At 44.5% G+C, this 19,630-nt stretch overlaps 1 protein-coding gene across 1 annotated transcript; it reads right to left on the reverse strand.

Moving 5' to 3' along the window:
- Positions 1–6: 6 nt before the first annotated feature.
- On the reverse strand, positions 7–19,266 carry LOC308109361 (girdin-like; the record flags this gene model as incomplete). Its single annotated transcript, XM_080462872.1, has 29 exons — positions 7–2,409; positions 2,648–2,713; positions 2,883–3,122; positions 4,074–4,154; positions 4,791–5,002; positions 6,054–6,146; positions 6,295–6,440; positions 6,571–6,757; positions 6,861–7,004; positions 7,079–7,356; positions 7,471–7,632; positions 8,366–8,539; positions 8,621–8,762; positions 8,852–8,982; positions 9,183–9,377; positions 9,484–9,689; positions 9,772–10,395; positions 10,894–11,038; positions 11,173–11,319; positions 11,561–11,719; positions 12,654–12,735; positions 14,252–14,430; positions 14,521–14,661; positions 14,769–14,852; positions 14,940–14,998; positions 15,404–15,473; positions 17,584–17,689; positions 19,040–19,131; positions 19,204–19,266. The coding sequence occupies 29 exons, from the start codon at positions 19,264–19,266 to the stop codon at positions 1,334–1,336; spliced, it is 5,484 nt and encodes a 1,827-aa protein (XP_080318998.1). The 3' UTR covers positions 7–1,333.
- Between the last annotated feature and the right edge of the window lie 364 nt (positions 19,267–19,630).

Here is a 19,630-nt window from a genome sequence, read left to right on the forward strand (position 1 = left end):
CACATTTCACACAGGTTGGTTTTATTTCTGGGAAAAATAGCATTCAGGTTCACCGCTTTACAAAATGTACATATATTCCCAACATATGGACAAAGAAAGTAATAACTTAAATGTTTTGCGTTAGTAACAGAATTATATAAATAAAGACAATAGATAAATGATATTTTAACAAATACACATATCACAGGATTGTCACGGTGGCACAGAAAAAAGTAAACACGTCAGACACATAAACACAGTGTAATTATTTATAGGCAAAGATTTCTATTTTTTAAAATGCCATTAGGGGAATTTTGCGTGAACAATAAAGATGTGAGTGGCCCAAAAGGGTTAAGTTTCAACCTTGAGCGTGGAAAACAGGAACAGCAGATATTCACCACCTCTGAGCCTGGTTCTGCAGGTTTCTTGTCTTATACTTGCTGATGTGGAATTGTTGGGGCTTTCTCTGTAAACGTGCCCTGAAATAACTGTTATATTTGGTGCTATACAAATAAAACTGAATTAAATTGAAACCAAGGTTTAAATCTGTTGTGCCACAAAGAGCATACACACAAATTGCACTGACTTGATTCCTCATAAAAGGAAGCACCTGAATACATTTAGGACTAAATCATGTGAAGATGATACTTAGAATTCCTGGGTTCAGGTTCAAGGTTTTAAGCAGTGTGCAAAAAGGACTTGAATATTGTGTAAAACGAGCTCACCTTTTAAATGTACACATTCATGTGTGCTTGGTTGAGTTTCATGAAGTTGACAGCCGTCGTATTTATGATTTGACTGATCCTTATTGGCACAATGACCTCACAGCATGAATGTTTCTGGTTGAAATCTGCCTCAAAACAAAGCTTTTCTCTGTGAAGTTTACATGTTCTGACTGGGCCTCTGGGGAGTAACTGGTAAATTGGTGATTTTAAATAATCTGTAAATGTAAATGTGTGTGTGCGTGTGATTTTTTTGGGACCTTTTCGAGGTGTACCTTATCTTTGATGAAATGGTTAAAGAAGATTAATGAATAGACGCAAAGACTTAAAGTGTGTGCTTGAGTTGCTGTGATGAAAACTGTCCTGGAAGCCTTTATATTTCAGATTTGCCTGATTCAACACAAGGTGACACAGTCCAGCTTCATCATACAATCTAAAGACATGTTTGGTAGGTCAGCTGGGGACCATAAACTGCCTCTTTGCTACCATTTTTCTCTGTTTTCATCACCCTGTGATGAATTTGTGATGGGTTTTATTTGGTCTTTAGTTTGCCTGTCTCGTTGAATCAGAATAATGATGACGTGGGCTTGAGCCCCCTCACACGGCGTGGACCGGACAAACTGAGTCTTCTTTCAAGCAATCGTGAGCGTCTTGTTCCTTTCTTGCTCTTCAGCTTGACTCTGCTCGTTCTCCACACCGACTTGTGTCTGTGGAGTGTTTTCAGTGGATTCTGGTGTCTCGAGGGGAAAGTTTTCATCTAAATCTGGACAGAGATAACTCTGGCTGGCATCAAGCGCATCCAGATTAGCTGTGGCAGTGATGACAGAATCACTGAAGATGGTGTTTGAGAAGACAGAGTTGAAGCTGAACGAGGAGCCAAACAGTGACTCCTGCACAGGAGATTTGGGGAGGTCGGCGGGAACAACAACAGATGGATCTCTTGGAGGTTTGACAGGAGGAATAAGCTCAGGCTCACTTTTCTTCACATCTGTCTCTGGTTGTTGACTCTTTTCATCTGGGGTTTCTTTGTCCTCTAAAACCTGGACAGGAAGTGGGTCTTTTTGGACCGCTACCTTGCAGTCGCTGCTGACACTGGTGCGTCGGGATGAGCCCTCTGCTGTAGAGATCACACTGCTTGCACGGGGCAAACTTTTGGGGGACTTGAAGCCCCTGAGTCGGCACTCTTTCTCCAGAGGTGTGGAGAAGCAGTTGAGGCAGCCTGACATCGACGAGGACTTTCCTTGCACATAGAGGACTGTGATTGGCGAGTATGCAGCGGCACGGGCAGTTTCAGCTTTACAAGCACTCAGTTTTGAATTCATCTCATTCAGCTCCGGGTTAATTTTGGCCGTTCCTGCAGAATCTGATGAGCGACGCGTCACTTTTAGTCTCGACCCCCTCCGGATGCTCCTCGTGCTCCTCGTAAACCAAAACTCCTGGGACACGGGATCTTTCTGTTTGGTCGTGGACTGGACATCTGAATTGTGACTGTTATGAGCGGGTATGGTCGAGGCTTTCTCCTTCTGCGCCTGCTTTGTGTTGTGTTGGGGGGTGGAGGTATCACTGGGGGGCGGGTAGGACGAGGAGGAGCGGCGGGATGGGGGATGCTGCACTGGGCTGCTGCCATTCGACCACGGTTCATTCTCAAGACTCAGGCTGAACTCGCCGCTGCTCTCGCTTTGGGCTCGACTCTGGACACCGTCTAGCCCTGAAAAGATAACATACGATTCTTGAAAACATCTGTCAGCAGCAGAATACTCTTAATGGCCAACAGGGAGCAGCAGAGTCAAGCAATCCTAAAACGGTTGTTGTCTTTGGTGAACAGGAAGGAGATTAAAATGAAACAAGGTCATGATTGCAGTTTGATGGATTTACTCTAATTCCTGAGCTGGTTATACATCTGTACGACTATGCTTGCTGAATCCTCTGAATCCAGAAGGTTTTACCGTGATTCTGCAGCTCGTCATTGTCTTCAAATCCGGATGGCACCCGGCCATCATTCGAGTCTTTGTCTATAGGACATAAAATGAGAAATCACTCGTGATTTACAAAATTTTAACACTTTTAGCTTCCAAGTCTACATGCGAAAAGCACCTGAAACTGCCAGAATTGTTCTACTTGTACACTTTGTGAGCTATGAAGTCAAACAGAGCAGATGTTATTGGATGCTATTGCCTGTACCTGTCACCCAGAGCTCAGATGGATCTGTAGTGGTGTCAGTGGTGGTGCTGAGGTGGCCAGATGGCAGAGTGGTGGGATGATGATGGTGGAGGATGGACAAGATGGAGGTGGTAGGAGATGAGGTCAGTGGGTCAGTCCTGCCTGTGTCCACATCGGCCTCTGATCCTTCCAGCTGTTCTGAGCTGTTAGCCCATCGGTTCGCCTCAAATGGGGCCGAGGGAAAGGATAAGCTGCTCAAGGCTACATTGTTGGATGAAGGAATGGGAGAAGTGGGATATGGATGGGGGAAAGGGATGGGCAGGTGAGATGGTCATGGAGATTATGATCCCTTTCATCCCATAGTGGACAAGGTGGAAACACATATGACTGGCCTGTGGCCTCAGATAAAATATTATATTATGCTCGAATTCTGTAGTTTTCCAAGAAAAATAGGTACAGGAACAAACAGCTTCTACCCCCTTTGCCCCCAGAGAAGTAACAATCCCCAGCACCATGTATATATATATATACGATTCCATAAATCTGCACTGCCAGCGGTAAGCTGCAATATTAATATTTTGCTGTTCAAACAGTGAAAATGAACACTATTCTATACTAAGGCTGCATGATAATGCGATTATATGATTCGTGATACAAGCTCCAGAATTTCAGATTATTCGTGCCCCTAATTTACGCCAGCTGTGACTGGACCATAATGACAGTACAATCAAATAGTTATTATTTATTATTCACTGTTTTTGTAAAATAACCATGACTAACCATGTTTTTATTCTATAATTAAACACTCTGTTGCATAGGATGAATGTACAGTGGATGAAAACATCACAAATTTGGTATATTTTGTGCAGCTCCTTTCAATAATATCCAATTCTATTATATTACCAGGATTATAAAGAGTAAACTTGTCTAGTGTCAGTATTGTCTCTCATGCAGCAGTAGATGAATTTGTTTAACATACCAAGTTTGTAAAAAATAAATTAGTGATGCAGATGCTTAAATCCGTGATAACTCACTGTAAGTTAATAGGGTGAAATGAGGCTGGCATGAATTGACATGCCGCTAAGCTGTAGTTAAGACACCTTGCTGACATCAATCAACCCTGTTAAAAGCAGCGTTATGCTTGCATTGTCATAGAAAGGCGCAAAGCACAAGTCAAGACGAGAGCAGACACCGGACCACAGGCTTTCTTACACATGGAACGACGGAAGAGGGACTTGACTTTGTCTCTGTCCTTCAGCCTGTTCCTCATACGGGGAAACATTTTCAGAGGGACTTTTTAACATGGAGTGAGTCAGACCACGTGGCCGGAGAACGGGGGGGGGGGGGGGGGGGGGGGGGGGGGGTGTTTGTTGGGGCGGGAAAAGACAAGGGGAGGGAAGAGGGCCAAGGGAGATGGGAGGCATAGACAAACAGAAAGACAAGATAAAGACAAAAGGAAGACATACTGAGGATGGTCGAGGAAACTTCAAACACTTCATGCAAAACAAGAAATGCCACTTGGATTTGACACGGACGCTGGATTCTGAACACACTGAGTTTATCCTCACGCGTGACACTGTAATGTCTGATTCACCAAAATCCCAAGAAAACATGTTTCACTGATGTTAAATCCTTCAATTAAATAATTTAAAGGTTTGTGGGCATGCTGTGTGTGACAGATAACCAATCATGCAACTAGAAACAGTGTTAAAACACATGTTTAATAACATCTTTCAAAAATAAAAAGGGCAGTTTATCAAATTTGGGCTGATTCTCCTTGAAGTGCTGAAGACACTGCGGTGATGATGGGTCTGCCTCCCTGGACACTGACTTTCAGCTGAACCTCACACACACACTCTCCTGGCTGACCTGTGTGCCCTGGCTCCGACGACGACAGCAATCGGTTGAACGTGACGAAGACATACTCACTGCTGTTACGCTGCGGTGAGACGGCTTCACCTGCTGCGGTGGAGGCCGAGCCCCTGGAGCCGTCCGAGCTGACGAAGGAGCTGCCGTCGTGACAGAGGAGGTGAGGCTCCGCGCCGCCCGAGTGCGTGGGGGTGGGTGGGCGTTCAGGCCCGAGCTCACGGCTGTTGGATTTCATCAGCTTTTTCAGCTTCAGTGTTATCCAGTTCCCACGTCTGTGGAGGAGCAGATATTCAAACGAAATGACACGCATGGAGGGGGAGGCTGGTGAGAGGTGAGGCAGGAGCTTCAGTGTTACAATCACTCATTTTTAGGTCTGCATGTGATGACAAAATAAAAAGCTGAGGAGAATCGCTCAAATAACCAAATACTAGAGAAATATAGTTAGTATGGCTGGCGACACTTAGGCATTGTGACCGTGAGACCCATTTGACGATTCTCGGTATGAGATGAGAGCTAAAAACATTAACACTATGCCCCATCAGCATTTATCATTGCTTACAACTTGTATACTGACCACATGCTGTATGATATTGTAAACAAATTATTTCATACAAAAAAATCAAAGTTTCTGTACTTTGCTTGTATTTAGTAGATTTCTCAGATATGTGGACTTCAGATGAGTATTTATCTTTCTAATCACATTTTACTTGCACGATCAAAACTGTCTCGTTCCTTGTTTAAACTCTGTGAGGACATTTAAGAGTTACAGAGAAAAAACTCAAAGCAGTGAATTGTAAACAATCAACACTGAAACTGCAGGACGTAACCAAGTGACATCAATAATGGTTAGTATTTACATATTTACATATTTCCTGCTTCTGTTCTTTTTCTTTTAACAAAGTCCTTTTCACAAGCGTCTCTATATCTACGTATGCTTATTCATAAATGAATAGTAGCGCTATCATACATTAAAACATAAATATTGGGACTTCTTCTCTGACATGGAGGACGTCATGCTTACATGTAAATACTAGATTTCTCCCATCTTTCTACATCCTCAAAATAAATCCACAAAATAAATAACATCGTTAAAATAAGAATTCCGAAGCACAGACCATTTTGGAAAAAGAATTACTCATGTTGAAAGATTACTTCGAATCCCCAAAACACACAGTTGAGTTTAATAGTAATAAATTGTATAAATAAATCAAAATGCACTCTGAGTTGAAGTCAAAAACTGGCTGCCATGAAAAAAGTGAGTAGCAGGTGAACAGTGAGGAGCTTTCAGAGGAAGAAATAGTCGAGTCGCTAATATGGACTCACCGACGAGGAGGCGAGGGCTCATAAAACTTGTACTGATCCATTATCTTTTCCTCCAGCTTCTCCTTCTGCCTCCTCAAATCATTAAGTTTGTCTCTAAACACACAAAAGCAAACACATTAGAAGACAGAAGATCCAAATCGGACCACCTACTAGATTTCCACTACGATGCATCTTGTGAAAAATGATGAAATCGTCTTTGAAGCGTCATTATGGTGGCGTGTCGGTGGCTTTATGTGCTTACATGTACTGCCGCTCTTCAACGTGAAACAGATCTTTACTTTCCATCGTCTGCTCCAATAAAGTCCTGTTCTGCATCATCAAGGTCTCGATCTGGGTGAGCAGGTGGCGGTTTTCTTCCTCCAGGTTTCCTTTTAACTGGCCCAGCAGCTAAACAACACGCACACACGTAGACTCACTGCATGTACATGTGGATATATCTAGTGTAAACACCGATAAAGTGGGCAGAGAAGTAAATCAAATGTGTGATGTTCTCATAGTAAAAGCAAAGCGTTCATACCTCACACTGGTTGCTGAGTTTGGTGGAGGCGATGTCCAGCTGCTGGAACTCCTTTTTGAGTTTGGAGAAGTCGGCCTCCAGCCAGGTGTGCTCCAGCTTGGCTTCGTTCAGCTGGCTCTTGAGCTGCTTGTGATCTGCGGTCAGCGCCTCGTTGTCATTGAGAAGCTGGCGGTAGGTCTGGTTCAGCCTGAACACCGGTCCAGCCATTAATCTTTTTTAAATGCTCCTTGTCAAAGCTTGTCACACAGCATGTGATCCAGTGTGAGTGTGTGAACGCTGTGTTTTCTCACCAGTCCTTCTCGTCGCGGAGCCGGCCACACTCGGCGGCAGCCGTGCGGTGCTGCTCTTTCTCCAGAGCCATCCTCATCTGCTCCTCCTTCAGGGCTTTCTCCAGGTCCTCCAGCTTGTCCCGTTTTTGCAGCACGCTGTTGTATCTAAATGTGGCATAAGGGATCAGTTTAACCTCTGTGTCTTTCCTTGTTGTTTCTTCCTCTGACCTCTCTCTCACCTGTCCTGCAGTGTGCGATGCTCCAGCTCCAGCGTGCGGTGGGCGTTCTTCAAACAGCCGTGTTTGCCCATCAGGGCCTCGTACTCCATTGCCTGCCGTTCGTGTAGAACCGCCAGCCGCTCATGGTCCCGTAACAGCTGCTCGTGAGCGCCCCGCATGTCCTCACGGTCACGCACGGCGCTGTCCCGCTCACTCTCGGTCCCAGACTGTTGCTGCTGCAGCTGAGCATTCTGGGCCATGAGTGAGGCACTCTGGGAATTCAGCGTGGACTTTTCCACCTGGAGCGGGAGGCCATGGAGATGGAGCAGCATTAGAAGTCTGTGTGTGTGTTTCACAGGCTCTTCTTCACACAGCTCTTTTTTCGAGGCATTAGTGTGGTATTGGGATGGCACCTGAAGGTTGGCGTTGTGTGTCTGCAGGGCTGTGTTGTTCTCCTGCAGCGAGGCAGCCTGCCTCTGCAGAGCCAGGACCTGAGCCTGCTGGCTGTCACACTGACTCTCCAGCTGTTTCAGATGGATCTGCATCGCCTGACGCTCTGCCTCCAGTGTCGCATTCTGCAGAAGAGAGGAGGAGAGGGGACAGGAGAGGAGGGAAGAGGGGAATAGAGGTTATAAACATCCAGCTATTGTTACTTATAGAACAAATTCTATTATATTGTCAGAACACCAGTTCTTCTGTCAGGCGGCACAGTGCTGTCGTGGTTTGCACTCTTGCCTCACAGTGAAAATATCCCAGTTTAAGTCCATTGGCAGACTTTCTGTGCAGAGCACTCCTTGTTTGAATCACTCCTGACATTCCCCACCCCGACCTGACCGTCTCCTCTGCTTGCTCATGTAGAATTATTGGGCTGTCCTCTGTAAAAGTGCCTTGAAGTAACTGTTGTAATGGTGCCATATGAATAACATTTATTTGAATTCAAACTCAGGTTTGAACATCTTGTGACGTCTCTCATAGTCAGCTGGGTGTGGCTCCAGCTGCTGGTGACCCGTACGTTGGATGAAGTGGTATAAAAGATGGAAGGATGAATAGATCCCATCAACATAACTTTTGCGAACACATTGCAAAGACACGACGCATTAGTGGGATTGTTTTCATTATGAAACTTATTATATTTATAATAAGTACAAGTCTATCTTTGAAAATGAGGCCCGGGTGTGACTAAAATACCAGGTCAAGCAAAATTGAAATAAAGCTCCAGTTCATATTTGTAGTGCTTTAAAACGCTCCCAAGTGTATTTGTATGTGCTGCATTTGAAATGTCCTGCTGTACATCAATGGGGATCTTACGTTTCTCTCCACTTCGATGAGGCGATCTTTGAGCTTCAGCAGTTCCTTGGTCGCCTCTTGGCTTTCTCGCAGCCATTCGCTCATGGCCTTGCCGGTCTCTACAGGCGGTGTGGAGCTCGACGTTGTCCACTCCTCCTCCTGCCTTTGCTGCAAAGCCTCATAGTTGAGTTTGACCTGTGTGTTACAGTTGAGTCAAACACTTGGGTTTATGGAAAACAACATACAAGCCGAGCTGGACTTTGTGATGTGACGTACAGTCTTCAGCTCCTGGCGAAGCTGCTGGTTCAGAGAGGAGGATTCCTGAAGACGCACTTCCAGAGCGACCATCTTTTCATCTTTAATCTGCAGAGACTTTTTAAGTGATGACTCCAGCTCTGATTCGAGCATCCTGAACCTGCTGCTGACAAAAAAAAAAAAAAAAGTCAAACTGAAACAGTTCAATGATTGAAGTGTGGAGCGAGAAATATAAAAACAAAATGTGTGCACCTATTATCTGCCGTCTCTTCGTCAGTCTGCTGTGTATTCTCCTGGTCCAGGACCTTCATCTCCAGTTCATGAGCCAGGCTCTCCAGTTCATTGTCTCTCTGCTGGGTCTTCAGCTTCTCACTCACCAGCTCCTGAAGATGGATGAAATACCCCAGTTACACTGAATACATATAAACTAGCGACAAGGCTTGGGAGGGAGTGGCGGTGCCACTTTGTTCCAAGTGTAAAGTCTTCGACTAATGCCCTTTTCAGGGTTTCATCCATGTTCATTCCACCAACCGATATTACCACCACTCACATCCGTCACATTATTCCTTCAGTCGCTCCTCACCTCTCTGAGGGTCGCCAGAGTCCTCTGATCAATAGCAGCTTGCTTGGCGAGCTCTCTGTTGTCTCTCTCCAGGCCTTTGACCCTCTCAGCAGTTTCTCTCAACCCCTCCGTCTCCTTCACGAGAAACCGCATCTCCCGCTCCAAGCTGGCCATGCAGACGTTGCTGCTGTCGAGGTTGGCCTCTTGGATTTCTGCCTGAAACGGAGGAGATCACAGCAAAGTGGAACAGTAGTCTTTTCACTGGAAAGAAACGTAAGTCCTCCGCATGCAATATCGTTGACATCTGAACAAGCCGACCTACCTGCTGGCGGAGTCGTCGGTTCTCCTTCTCCAGCTGCCTCTTATCTCTCTCCAGGGCGGTGGTTTCGTGCTCCAGGCTCTGCTTCTCCATCTCCAGCTGCTCCAGACGTCTTGCAGAGATCCGAAGTTTCTCTAAGGTGGCCTGCAGAGTTTGGTTCTCTGCTTCCAGCTCCTGAACCTCGGCCTCCAGACGGTGAACCTTTCGCTCTGAACACAAACAGCTGATCTGAATAACTAGTTCATGGCAGCACTCTGTATTGACATTTTTACTTTGGTGTTCAGAGCCTACCAGTGTTGTCAAGGGAGGTCTGTAGGTGCTGGTTAACTGTGTCCAGGGCCCTGCACTTGGCCTCAAGTCGCTGTGTGTGTTTGCTGGCATAAGACGGCCGTGCTGGCAGACCTGTGAAGATGCTGCCGCGGCCAGGACTGCTGTTCTGAGAGCTGGGGGAAGGATCACGTGACTCAACAAAACAGTGAAGCCTATTGTGATTGTTTTCCAAGACCTCCAGATCTGATATCATCTCTTTGAAATGATCTCCGCTGCGTCCATCCTCCAGCTGTCCTTTCTCCTGGATGTGCAGGTCTGGACTGTCTGTGAGGAGGATCTCACTCTGGACTCCGTCCAGCGCGTCTGCGAGGAGCTGCCGGTTGCAGTTTAAATCTCCGTTCAGCATCTGCTGTGTTGCTGTATCCAAATCTGAGCAAGAGGTCTGCAACAGCAGGGACTCGTCCGTTGAGGTACAGTGGTTGGTGCTACACACCAACTGGTGGTTGTGTTTGGTCTGAGTGTTGTTGTTCAGAGAAGCAGCTCTGAGCATCTCCATGGTCCTGAGGAGGCTTTGGTTCTCCTTCTCCAGCTTCAGCATCCGACTCCGCGTCCTTTCGCTGACCTCCTCACTCAGAGTCTGTTGGCCTTGAGAGAAACAGGATCACATTCAACTTTCAGTCCAGGGATGGCAGCAAGGTTTTTGACAAACTTATAACTTATCAGCATGTTATTTTGCCGCGTTTACATAGGCACAATGCGTTGGGAATAGTATTTTTCCGTCATTCGCTGCACATTCCTAACATTCTTAATGTGACATAACACATCTGAAAGTCACATTTAGAATGTCAGGAAAGTGCCACGAATGATGGAAAAATTATGTATTAGCACATTGTGCCTATTTATATAAACAGCATTATGTTGTTTGGCACAATCTTGACCCAGAGAGCTGCATCAAACAGGATGACTTCCCTGGATGTGTGAAAGCAGCATTAAAAGAGAGGCTATCTTTATAAACACCACTCTGTGGCTCTTTCAAGTAGATAAACTATCAAGGAGACGGCAGCAATCATGCATGCATCAATTTACATTTCAAAACGTCTTCTGTTTATCTGCCCTCCTTACGCTCATTAACATGGCTCCTACCCTGTGAGGTTTCTGAGGTTTTGGCGAGCTGCTCTAACTCCCAGCCCAGATGTTGGGACTCCTCCATGCTCCTCCTCTGTGCCAAACACAAGCTCAGGTTCTCCTCTTGCAGCTCCTCTATGCGCCTCCTATCTGCCTCCCTCTCCTGAAACAGAAAAATCCTCACAAACATGAAAACACTGTACATCGTGTGACTATGTTTATTCATATTTAAAAGGGACTTCAGACACTCTGAAGGTGACTGCTGTCATTTGTGGGGGTTATCTGTGCAGGTCTGACCTGCTCCAGATCATGAACTTGAGCTTTCAGCAGCAGATTGTGTTTCTCCAGCTGATGGACTTTATCTGATCGACCCCTCCAGCCTTCCAGCTGATCCTCCAACACCTCTTTGGTCTCTTGAAGTACCCTGTTATCTTCCTTCAGTTCCTGAGGCAAAAAACACATGAAAAAAAACAGCAATGCATGATATTTGTTTCATCTGTATTCATCTTCATCTTTCAGAATTGACATTGAATAAAGCTCTTATTAATTATGCTAATCATGAATTCAAGTCTATTTCTATTGTGTGGTAATTGTATCAACACAGTATTACTTCAATAGTCATCAAAATGCATACGAAATGTATCTAAAAGTGAAGTCTCTGAAGAAGTATCTTAAGTGCATCCACCTCCACTTTGGCCTTGTAGAACTCCATCTTGTGCAGTTGGTCCCTGTAGCGTCCCACTTCACTTTCCAGCTTGTCTGCCTTGATGGCTCTCTCTCTCAAGGCGTCTAGCTCATCACGATACGTACGAGCTGCGCGGGCGTCCACGAGTAGCTGCGAGTTCTGGTGAAAGTGCAGACAGAGGCCACTTAAGTGAAGTACAGATCTGCAATCTTTAACTGGGAATCTTCAAGAATCCCCACCTAATTTATGAACTCTGCAGGTTTCGACAGTTGGTGAGCATGTTGGGGTCTTTAAGTACATTGTTTTGTATACAGCTCAATTCTCTTTGAAGGCTTTGAAGGTAATTAAATCCAAAAATGCTTTGATAAATCCACAATGTGATTCAGTCAATGAGCGGTTGTTGTGCATGAGGCTGCTGCAGAACCAGACAGTTTTCAAAGGTTGAGGTAAAATACATGAACTTACTTTAGTTTGGCAGTCACAGACGTCCCTCGTTTGAGTATAACACATCACATTAGTTTGTAACAACCTTTAAGCAGCGTGGGAAACGTCACGTTATAAAGTAACGCGTGTCTGTAATCACACTACTCTTGGGCTTAACGCACTTGTGATGATCATTAAAATAAATGAAAGATGTGGTCACAATTACTACATTTTCACTGAGCTTGTTTCATTTGTTTCTGTTCAATAATAGAGCGACATGCACATTATTAAAACATCCTAAATCAAAGAGACAGTGGAAGTTATCTTTCCAAATCTAAAGTAACTCCACAACAGTACTCATTTTCAGTAACTTGTTCTATTGTCACCAAACAAAACTCCAAGTCTACCACACATTAGGTTACTGGACAGCGATGCATCATGCTCATTCATGCAACCGTCTATGCTACAAGGCTTAAACACGCTTTTACAAACTGAGATCGCCTATTTAGACAAATCCACCAGAGCTTTAGTCGTGTGTCGAAGTCAATGTCGGAGGTTTGAGTATGGCTCCACAGCAGAGGTGCATCTTCTATGAACCGGTGTGAGCTGCAGTGAGATCAAGAGGTGACTGTGAGCGTCACTTCATGCTTCGTCTTATCTGAGTTCGAACCTCGTGCTGGATCCTCTTCAGCTCCGCCTGCATGTTCTCCAGCTCATGTCTGCAGTCCAGCATCTGCTCGCTCTTCTCCTCTCTGAGGTCAGACGAGCGGGCATTGAGGTTAGTGTTACCACATTTCAAGAGTTAACGCATGCCCTCGTCACTCGCGTTGCTGAAAGTTGCATAGTTCAAACTAACGGCGCACATCATTGAATGTAAAGGTCTGAAAGGTCTGAGCTATTCAAAAGTGTCGAATCACGATCTGCTTTTTGGTTTCATGCAAGATTGTGTTTGATAACTTGAGGAGAAGGAACAGAGACCTCAATCAGACCACAGTTAGTGTGTGTGTAAGTGATTGTGCGAGTGTGTGTGTGTGTGTGTGTGTGGTATTTGCAAAAATACATGCAATGTGGGTCAGTGGTGGTGCACAGCCATGGGACCTGCCAAGCAGGCAGTAATATGGGCCAAACTCCCTGGGGCATCTCTGATCCTGTAGTATCCCCTCACTGGCTCACTCTGCTTCTCATTCACTCTCTACTGGCAGCTCCGGAGGGGGAAGAGCCACCTCTTTACCAACCACCAGCATGAATAGAAACTTTACAACGTTTTACTGATAATCATTGACTGTAAAAAAAAAAGAAGAACCCCCCCCCCCCAACTCTCAGACTACATTAATTGAAATCTGTCATGAAAACACTTTTTCTGCTCTCGCAGTCTTAAACTCTTAACTATTTGCCATATTTCACTTTAAACAAGCAGAATAAATACCATGTATTAATACATTGCATATAAGAAAGAAAAGGTCATTTCATTCGGAAGATGGTGTTCTGTTTTGATAAATGCACATTTCACAACACAGTAATATCAACAATTTTTTCGTTAAAAATGAAAGTGAAGCAGAGGAATTATAAAAGTAAATTGGTTCCTTTCTGTCAGGTCTTTCTTGAAAAAGAGATTGTGATGTCTATTCATTTTTTTTGCATGTTCCAGAAAGGATAAATACAATAATGATAATATCAAGAGCTTAAACTGAACCAAGCCCTTCATTCCTGCTGTGTTCTTCAGGTTTAACTCTGTGGCTTCACACTGAGGAAAACTGTGACTCAGTTATCTGGTAATCCAGCTTTCTTCCACAGTCCAAATTATGATATGTGACACTAATGTGACAATAATGTGTGACTTTGTGTGGTTGTCTGTACAAAATGCACCCTGATTTATGTAGTTTCTCAGCTGGGATTTATCCACGTCACTCATTGACGTGGATAAATAAAGGTGGATATTTGAATCTCAGACAGTTTGCTTTGCATTGGTATACCAATAAAAAAAAAGGTATGTCATGCATTCATTTGTTTAGAATAAGATTTTACTCATGAAATCTCTGGACACTTTTAAATCCCTCATTAAAACCTGTCTTTTAGTATATTCAATATATAATTAATTATTATTAACGTTACTATGTGTGTGTGTTTTTTTTCTTTTTACCCATCTTTTAACATTTCGATGAAGTCCAGTGACCTTGAGTGTCCTGAAAGTCACTTAGAAATAAGATGTATTATTTTTCTCCGGGAAGCTTTCATGCCTTCTTGCTGATGTTTTCTGCATATACTTACACCTCTTGTCTAAGTCTTCGGATTTTTGCTTTGGAGTCAGCCAGCTCCACTGCCAAGTGTTGCTGTGTCCCGACCTGCTGCTGTTGCATGCTGGGAGAGTAGCTGGCTGGCTGTGGACTGGAGGGGCTGCTGAGCAAGCTGCCGACGCCTTCCTTTTCCTGCATCAGCTCTGCTATAGTCTGCACACAGAGGAAAATACTGCAGGTTAGAAATGACACTTAAACAAAAGAAATGTTTGTTTGTTTTTTTGTGTTGAGTTTGATCTGTACCTCCAGGTGAGCGTCTCTCTGGTCCAGCAGGTGTTGGAGGTGTGCGGCCATGTTTCTGGCCACTGCCTCCATCTCATCTGGATGCACCTCGTTGGACTCCAGCCACTGGAGGTCCAGCACATTCTCCTGACTGTGGGTCAACTGATCGACATGAAGCGAGACAGGGAAACAATGACTCAACATAACCAAAACAAATATGGATTTACTTTGACTTGCAGCTGCTGTTCACGGCACACAAGGTCAAATACCTCCTGAATGTGTGCGGCTATCGCAGCTTTTGTGTCAAAGTCGAGTGTCTGGATTCTCTCGATGTATTCTTCTTTCTTCTCACACTGCAAACACAGAAAAATACATGCAAATTTAATCAAATATCACTCTATACACTACCGTGTACATATGAATCAGGTGTCAGAATTTACCTGGACTGCACATCCCAACAGTAACAACAGAAGTTTCTTCATTTCATCCAGACTTTGCTCTGTGGAGAATTAAAAACAGATAAAACTTCACCGAAGTCTGTTGGCATGGAGTCAACCAGTGAAGAGTGAATATGGGTCACCGCTTGCCAGAGCAGTGCCATCAAAAGCCAGTGTGGTTATCAGCCTGATAGTGTGCAATTGAATTAGAACAGAAAGGAAATACTGAAACTACTGCAGCTTTAGGTGCCACATCGGAGGACTAAATGCTCCCACATTGACTTGTGAGACTCTTTAATGTTTTGCAATAACAAGGACAGTGTAGCATCGCTGCAGATTACACGTGTTTTTATGTTGACAAGGATTGTGTCTGTTCTTCGTGAGCATCAGCAATATATCACACCTTTTTCCCCCCCACATGCTAACTTGAGACGAACAGCACTAAAAGTTGCTTTGGAAAAGCTCACCACAGTACGGAGTCCTGCCAAGCAGCAACACTTTTGGCAAAGGGGTCATGATCAATTGTCTCAGATTATCCTGAACACAAGAAAAGAGGAACGGAAAAGGACGAGATGGGAGGAGGAGAAAAAAAGGAAAAGAGATACAGAATGAGACACTTCTTGGAGTCCAGCCAAATGGTTTGAATAGCTCGAAGGCGTATGTATGGACGGCACATAGCACCTGCTTCGACGGATGTATAGAAGCACGGCCAACAAATGGACGAGAGCTCTGAAAGTGGGGGCTGAGGGAGCCAGTTTCCCTGGTTGGAAGGGAGAAATCCTCCAGAACTGTGCGGCGCTGCCTCGTTGTAGACTACAAGAGTCTGACTTCATCCATTTGGATGTGCGGATGTTAATGAGCTTTGCGAAGAGAGGATTTGTGGGGGACAGTGACAGAAGTTGCATGTCTTTTTCCTCATTCAAAACCTTTACTCAACAGTGTCGCCTGTTTTGAAGAAATACAGTTTGTTTGTTGACGTCTGTGTGCTTCAAAGTTCTTTTCAGACTTCAGTATCAAAAAAATACTGCCTCTCATGTTTTCCAGGAGCTGGAATTGATGCTCCCCTGGTTTTATTTTTAATCCCAGTGGACAACTCCATGAAAGGAAAATGTAATATTTAAACTTCTGCTGGAAGGATTTCAACAGTTTGATACAGACTCTGGTGATCCTGAAAGGACAAATCATCCCGACTGTAGTTTTTTGTTTCATGTATTATTATTATCAAGGACAGTGTGAAATAAATAAGCTGCACCAGATATAACAAAAATGCTTCTTTTCATGTTATCCAGTGCACATCAGGTGTACATGTAGAACACTGTGAGCACTTGCATTGAAAGTGAACAGTCTCAGGTTTGAGTGTGGAGAGTTTGCATGTTCTCCACTCCCATTGAGGTTAATCTGTGACTGAAAATGAAATCTATTGTACAATTAATCTGAAAATCTTTGCTGAGCCTCAATGAAAGTACCTTTTGGTTTAAGTATTATTGGTGAAAAGAACTACAAATCCTCCATGCACCCACATGCACACACTTCTACAGGTAATTTAGCGCGACCGGTTGAACTCTTTCATTCCATCAATGGACACACTTATTGACTACAAACATGCAAATCTAACGGTTTAATTATACATTCAAACTTTAGGCGTATTTAGTTGCAGCATATGGTTTTAAAATAAAAGTAGCAGACCTGGTGTCAATTGTAAGGTATGAAAAAACAACATAAAAGTACACAAAAATGAATCACAGAAATGAGAGCATTGCTTTTGTTACTCGTCCTCTTGATTGTGTAAACATGTGATACAGATATAATGTTTGATCTCAAATAAAAACAGTTTGTTTTAGTTTTTTTTTAGACTAGCAGCGTGGTCAAGTATTCTCACAGACTTAATAACAACACCAGCATTTCAAGAAATGTTCTCCATATACATCATATAGGGCAAAAACGTTAGGAGCCATCATTTTTATCAAAGACAAATTTTAAATAAGTGACTCTACAGTTTTCGCATGACTATTTAAAAGTAATTGAAGTGTTTGATTCCAGCAAAGCAGCAACAGTAGAAACACTGCTGTTGTGGTGGAGCTCATTCACCAGATGATAAGAGGCAGTATTTCTTTACTGCGCTGATCTACACAACGTGACTACAAACTGTACGTGAAATCTAAAATGACTCTGACATGGAGAGAAAATCAAAGACGGTTGCATTACTGGCGTGTGTCTGTGAATCAGTCCAAAGCTCCCGTGGCTCCGCTGCAGCTCTAACCTCGCTCCTGCGCTGATTACACACATGTTGACATGGCTGATATTTAGGCCACGAATCTCAGGAAGAACTAGTTCATCTCGTACAAGTGATCCAACGTGTGCGCGCGCACGATCTGGAGCTGAATTAGAGATGGAAAATCCTAAATAAATGTGTATAATGTGATGTTGACACAGATTACAATCGTGTGTATTAGTTTTGGAATATCACAGGGTCACCGCAGCAGGTCAGGACACTTGGCAGAATATATCTGGCGAGATTTCACACTGGATGGCCTTCCTGCTACGACTGGGATTCAAACTCAAGCTCAAGACTCATACCTGCAGATCGAAAGCTTAAAACACACACAGCATTTCAGAGGACACGGGGGGGGGAGCATTTTAGACTCACCAGATAATACGTCTTGATTCGCTGGATGAGAAAGTTTAAGTTGTGGATCCTCTGACCCGGATCTCGGCTCACTTTGTTCGCACTCTGAGGCGCGGCTGAAGGATTTCTGTACAAGAAACGGTAAAAAGGGGATTTTTTAAATTGCCGTTTCTGCTTCTTTGGAGGAAGCCGGAGGATCAACATGAAGACATCCATGGAGTTTCTATTCATTCCTAACTTGGGCCTGGGTGAGATCACTCCTTTCAAAGTGGAGACGTTCTGAGCCAAATGTTGGAGGCATTAAGCTTTTCACTCTGAAGAAATGCCTGAGCTGGATTCTTGGGCGGCTAGCTTCAGCCAGCTGTAGTGAAGGATTGCACTGTTACAGTATTATCTGTTGGACCGTGCAGCTCTGAAACAAGTCACATTCAACTAAGACGAGGAATCGGACACACACAGAACTAACATATTGAGTGTATTCAACACCTTGGTGAAAAGAAACCTCCACTTCCTGGATGAGAAAGAGACACACGTGAGTTTGAGGTGCTTGATGCTGGCCTGGCCTGGCCTGGCTTGGCCTGGTCTGTCTCCCCCTGCACGCTGTTCCCATCTGTGTCCCTGTGGCACTAAACACCAGGCCCTAATCCCAGAGGGTCTCTCAATCCAGGAGATTATCCCGCCTCTTCCCCTCCCTCCGGCGCTGCTTTGTTTTGCGCTTGGAGCTGGTTATTGTGACCCGGGGGATAAGTGGGATGAATGGACACTGTGGACTCGGGATGGCTAGACGGCTTTATCCTCCAGCGCTCTGGGTCATCACTTCTTTCACATTTGAGCAACTTTTAGTTCGGACTTCGCCATCAGTGTCTAAAGAGTCGCTCTATTCTGAGATGAGGTTGAAACATGCATGTAAGATTACACAGTGTTTGTTAAGGCTGACAGTAACCCCCCACATGGCATAAGGCAACCGGATCATAATCTCTTAAGTAGCATTTGACAGTATTTATGATGCTCTTCATGTTTTCGTCAGATCTGGCCCCTTTGTAAGCTCTTCTGCTTCAAACTTCTGCCCCTCAGTATAGACTGGACGTCCATCTGTAACAGTTATGTTAATTATAGCATTTTAAAGAAACCCCAACCTGTAAGAAATGAGGAAGCTCTATTTAAAGAATTCTGCAGACTACAAAGCTCTTCTTTATTACTGCAGGCTGACAAAGCCGGGACTGTTACAGGCAGGATAAGAATGTTAGCAGACGTTTGAGACTGTATCAGGAGCTGCTTCAGGACACACATCTTGTCCCATGGTTGACATGACATACACACACGTTGTACGGTAAGTGTCATGATTCATCATAACTAAATGACAGAAGTCTGGAGCAGCTTCTTCACCACTTGAGGCTGATGTAAACATCCATTTGGACACTGATTGGACTCACAACCTCAATTGGAAAGAGAAGCAAACGGACATAAAGTGACTTACATTTGAGTCATGATGTCATTCAAAAAGACTCCATCCAGCAATTCAGAGAAATCCAGGTGGACCCCTCCATCACCTGGGACAAATGTCTTCACCTAAACGAGAAGGAGGACGTGAACCCTGAGGCTCATTTTTCAGGGTGAATGTGGCCGCTGTGCATCACTTACCCAAGTGACGAGTGGACTCAGCATGAACTGATCCAGACAGGCCAGAAACACTCCGCTTTCCATTCTGTCCAAGGTGTGTGTGTGTGTGTGTGTGTGTGTGTGTGTGTGTGTGTGTGTGTGTGTGTGTGTGTGTGTGTATGAGTGCGAGTGTGTGTTATTCTGTACAGGACATCCGAGCTGTGTGGATCAGAAAGAGGCTGTTGGATTACATCCCCGTTCAGGCGAGATTCACATGTGCACAAGTCGTCCGGTCCAGGTTTCAGTCCCTGCAGTGTGATTCAGGTCGTTTCTGCACCAAAACTCATGAAATCCGTCGCAAAGTCGCCGCTGAGAGACATCCGCAGTTCGTCCCGCAACACCCCGCACACACTCTCACGTACACACGCACACACGCGCGCGCACACAACCTCATTGGTCCTCTGCTGCA

Source organism: Lipophrys pholis (assembly GCF_963383615.2).
Source record: "Lipophrys pholis genome assembly, chromosome: 5".
NCBI classification, from domain to species: Eukaryota; Metazoa; Chordata; class Actinopteri; order Blenniiformes; family Blenniidae; genus Lipophrys; species Lipophrys pholis.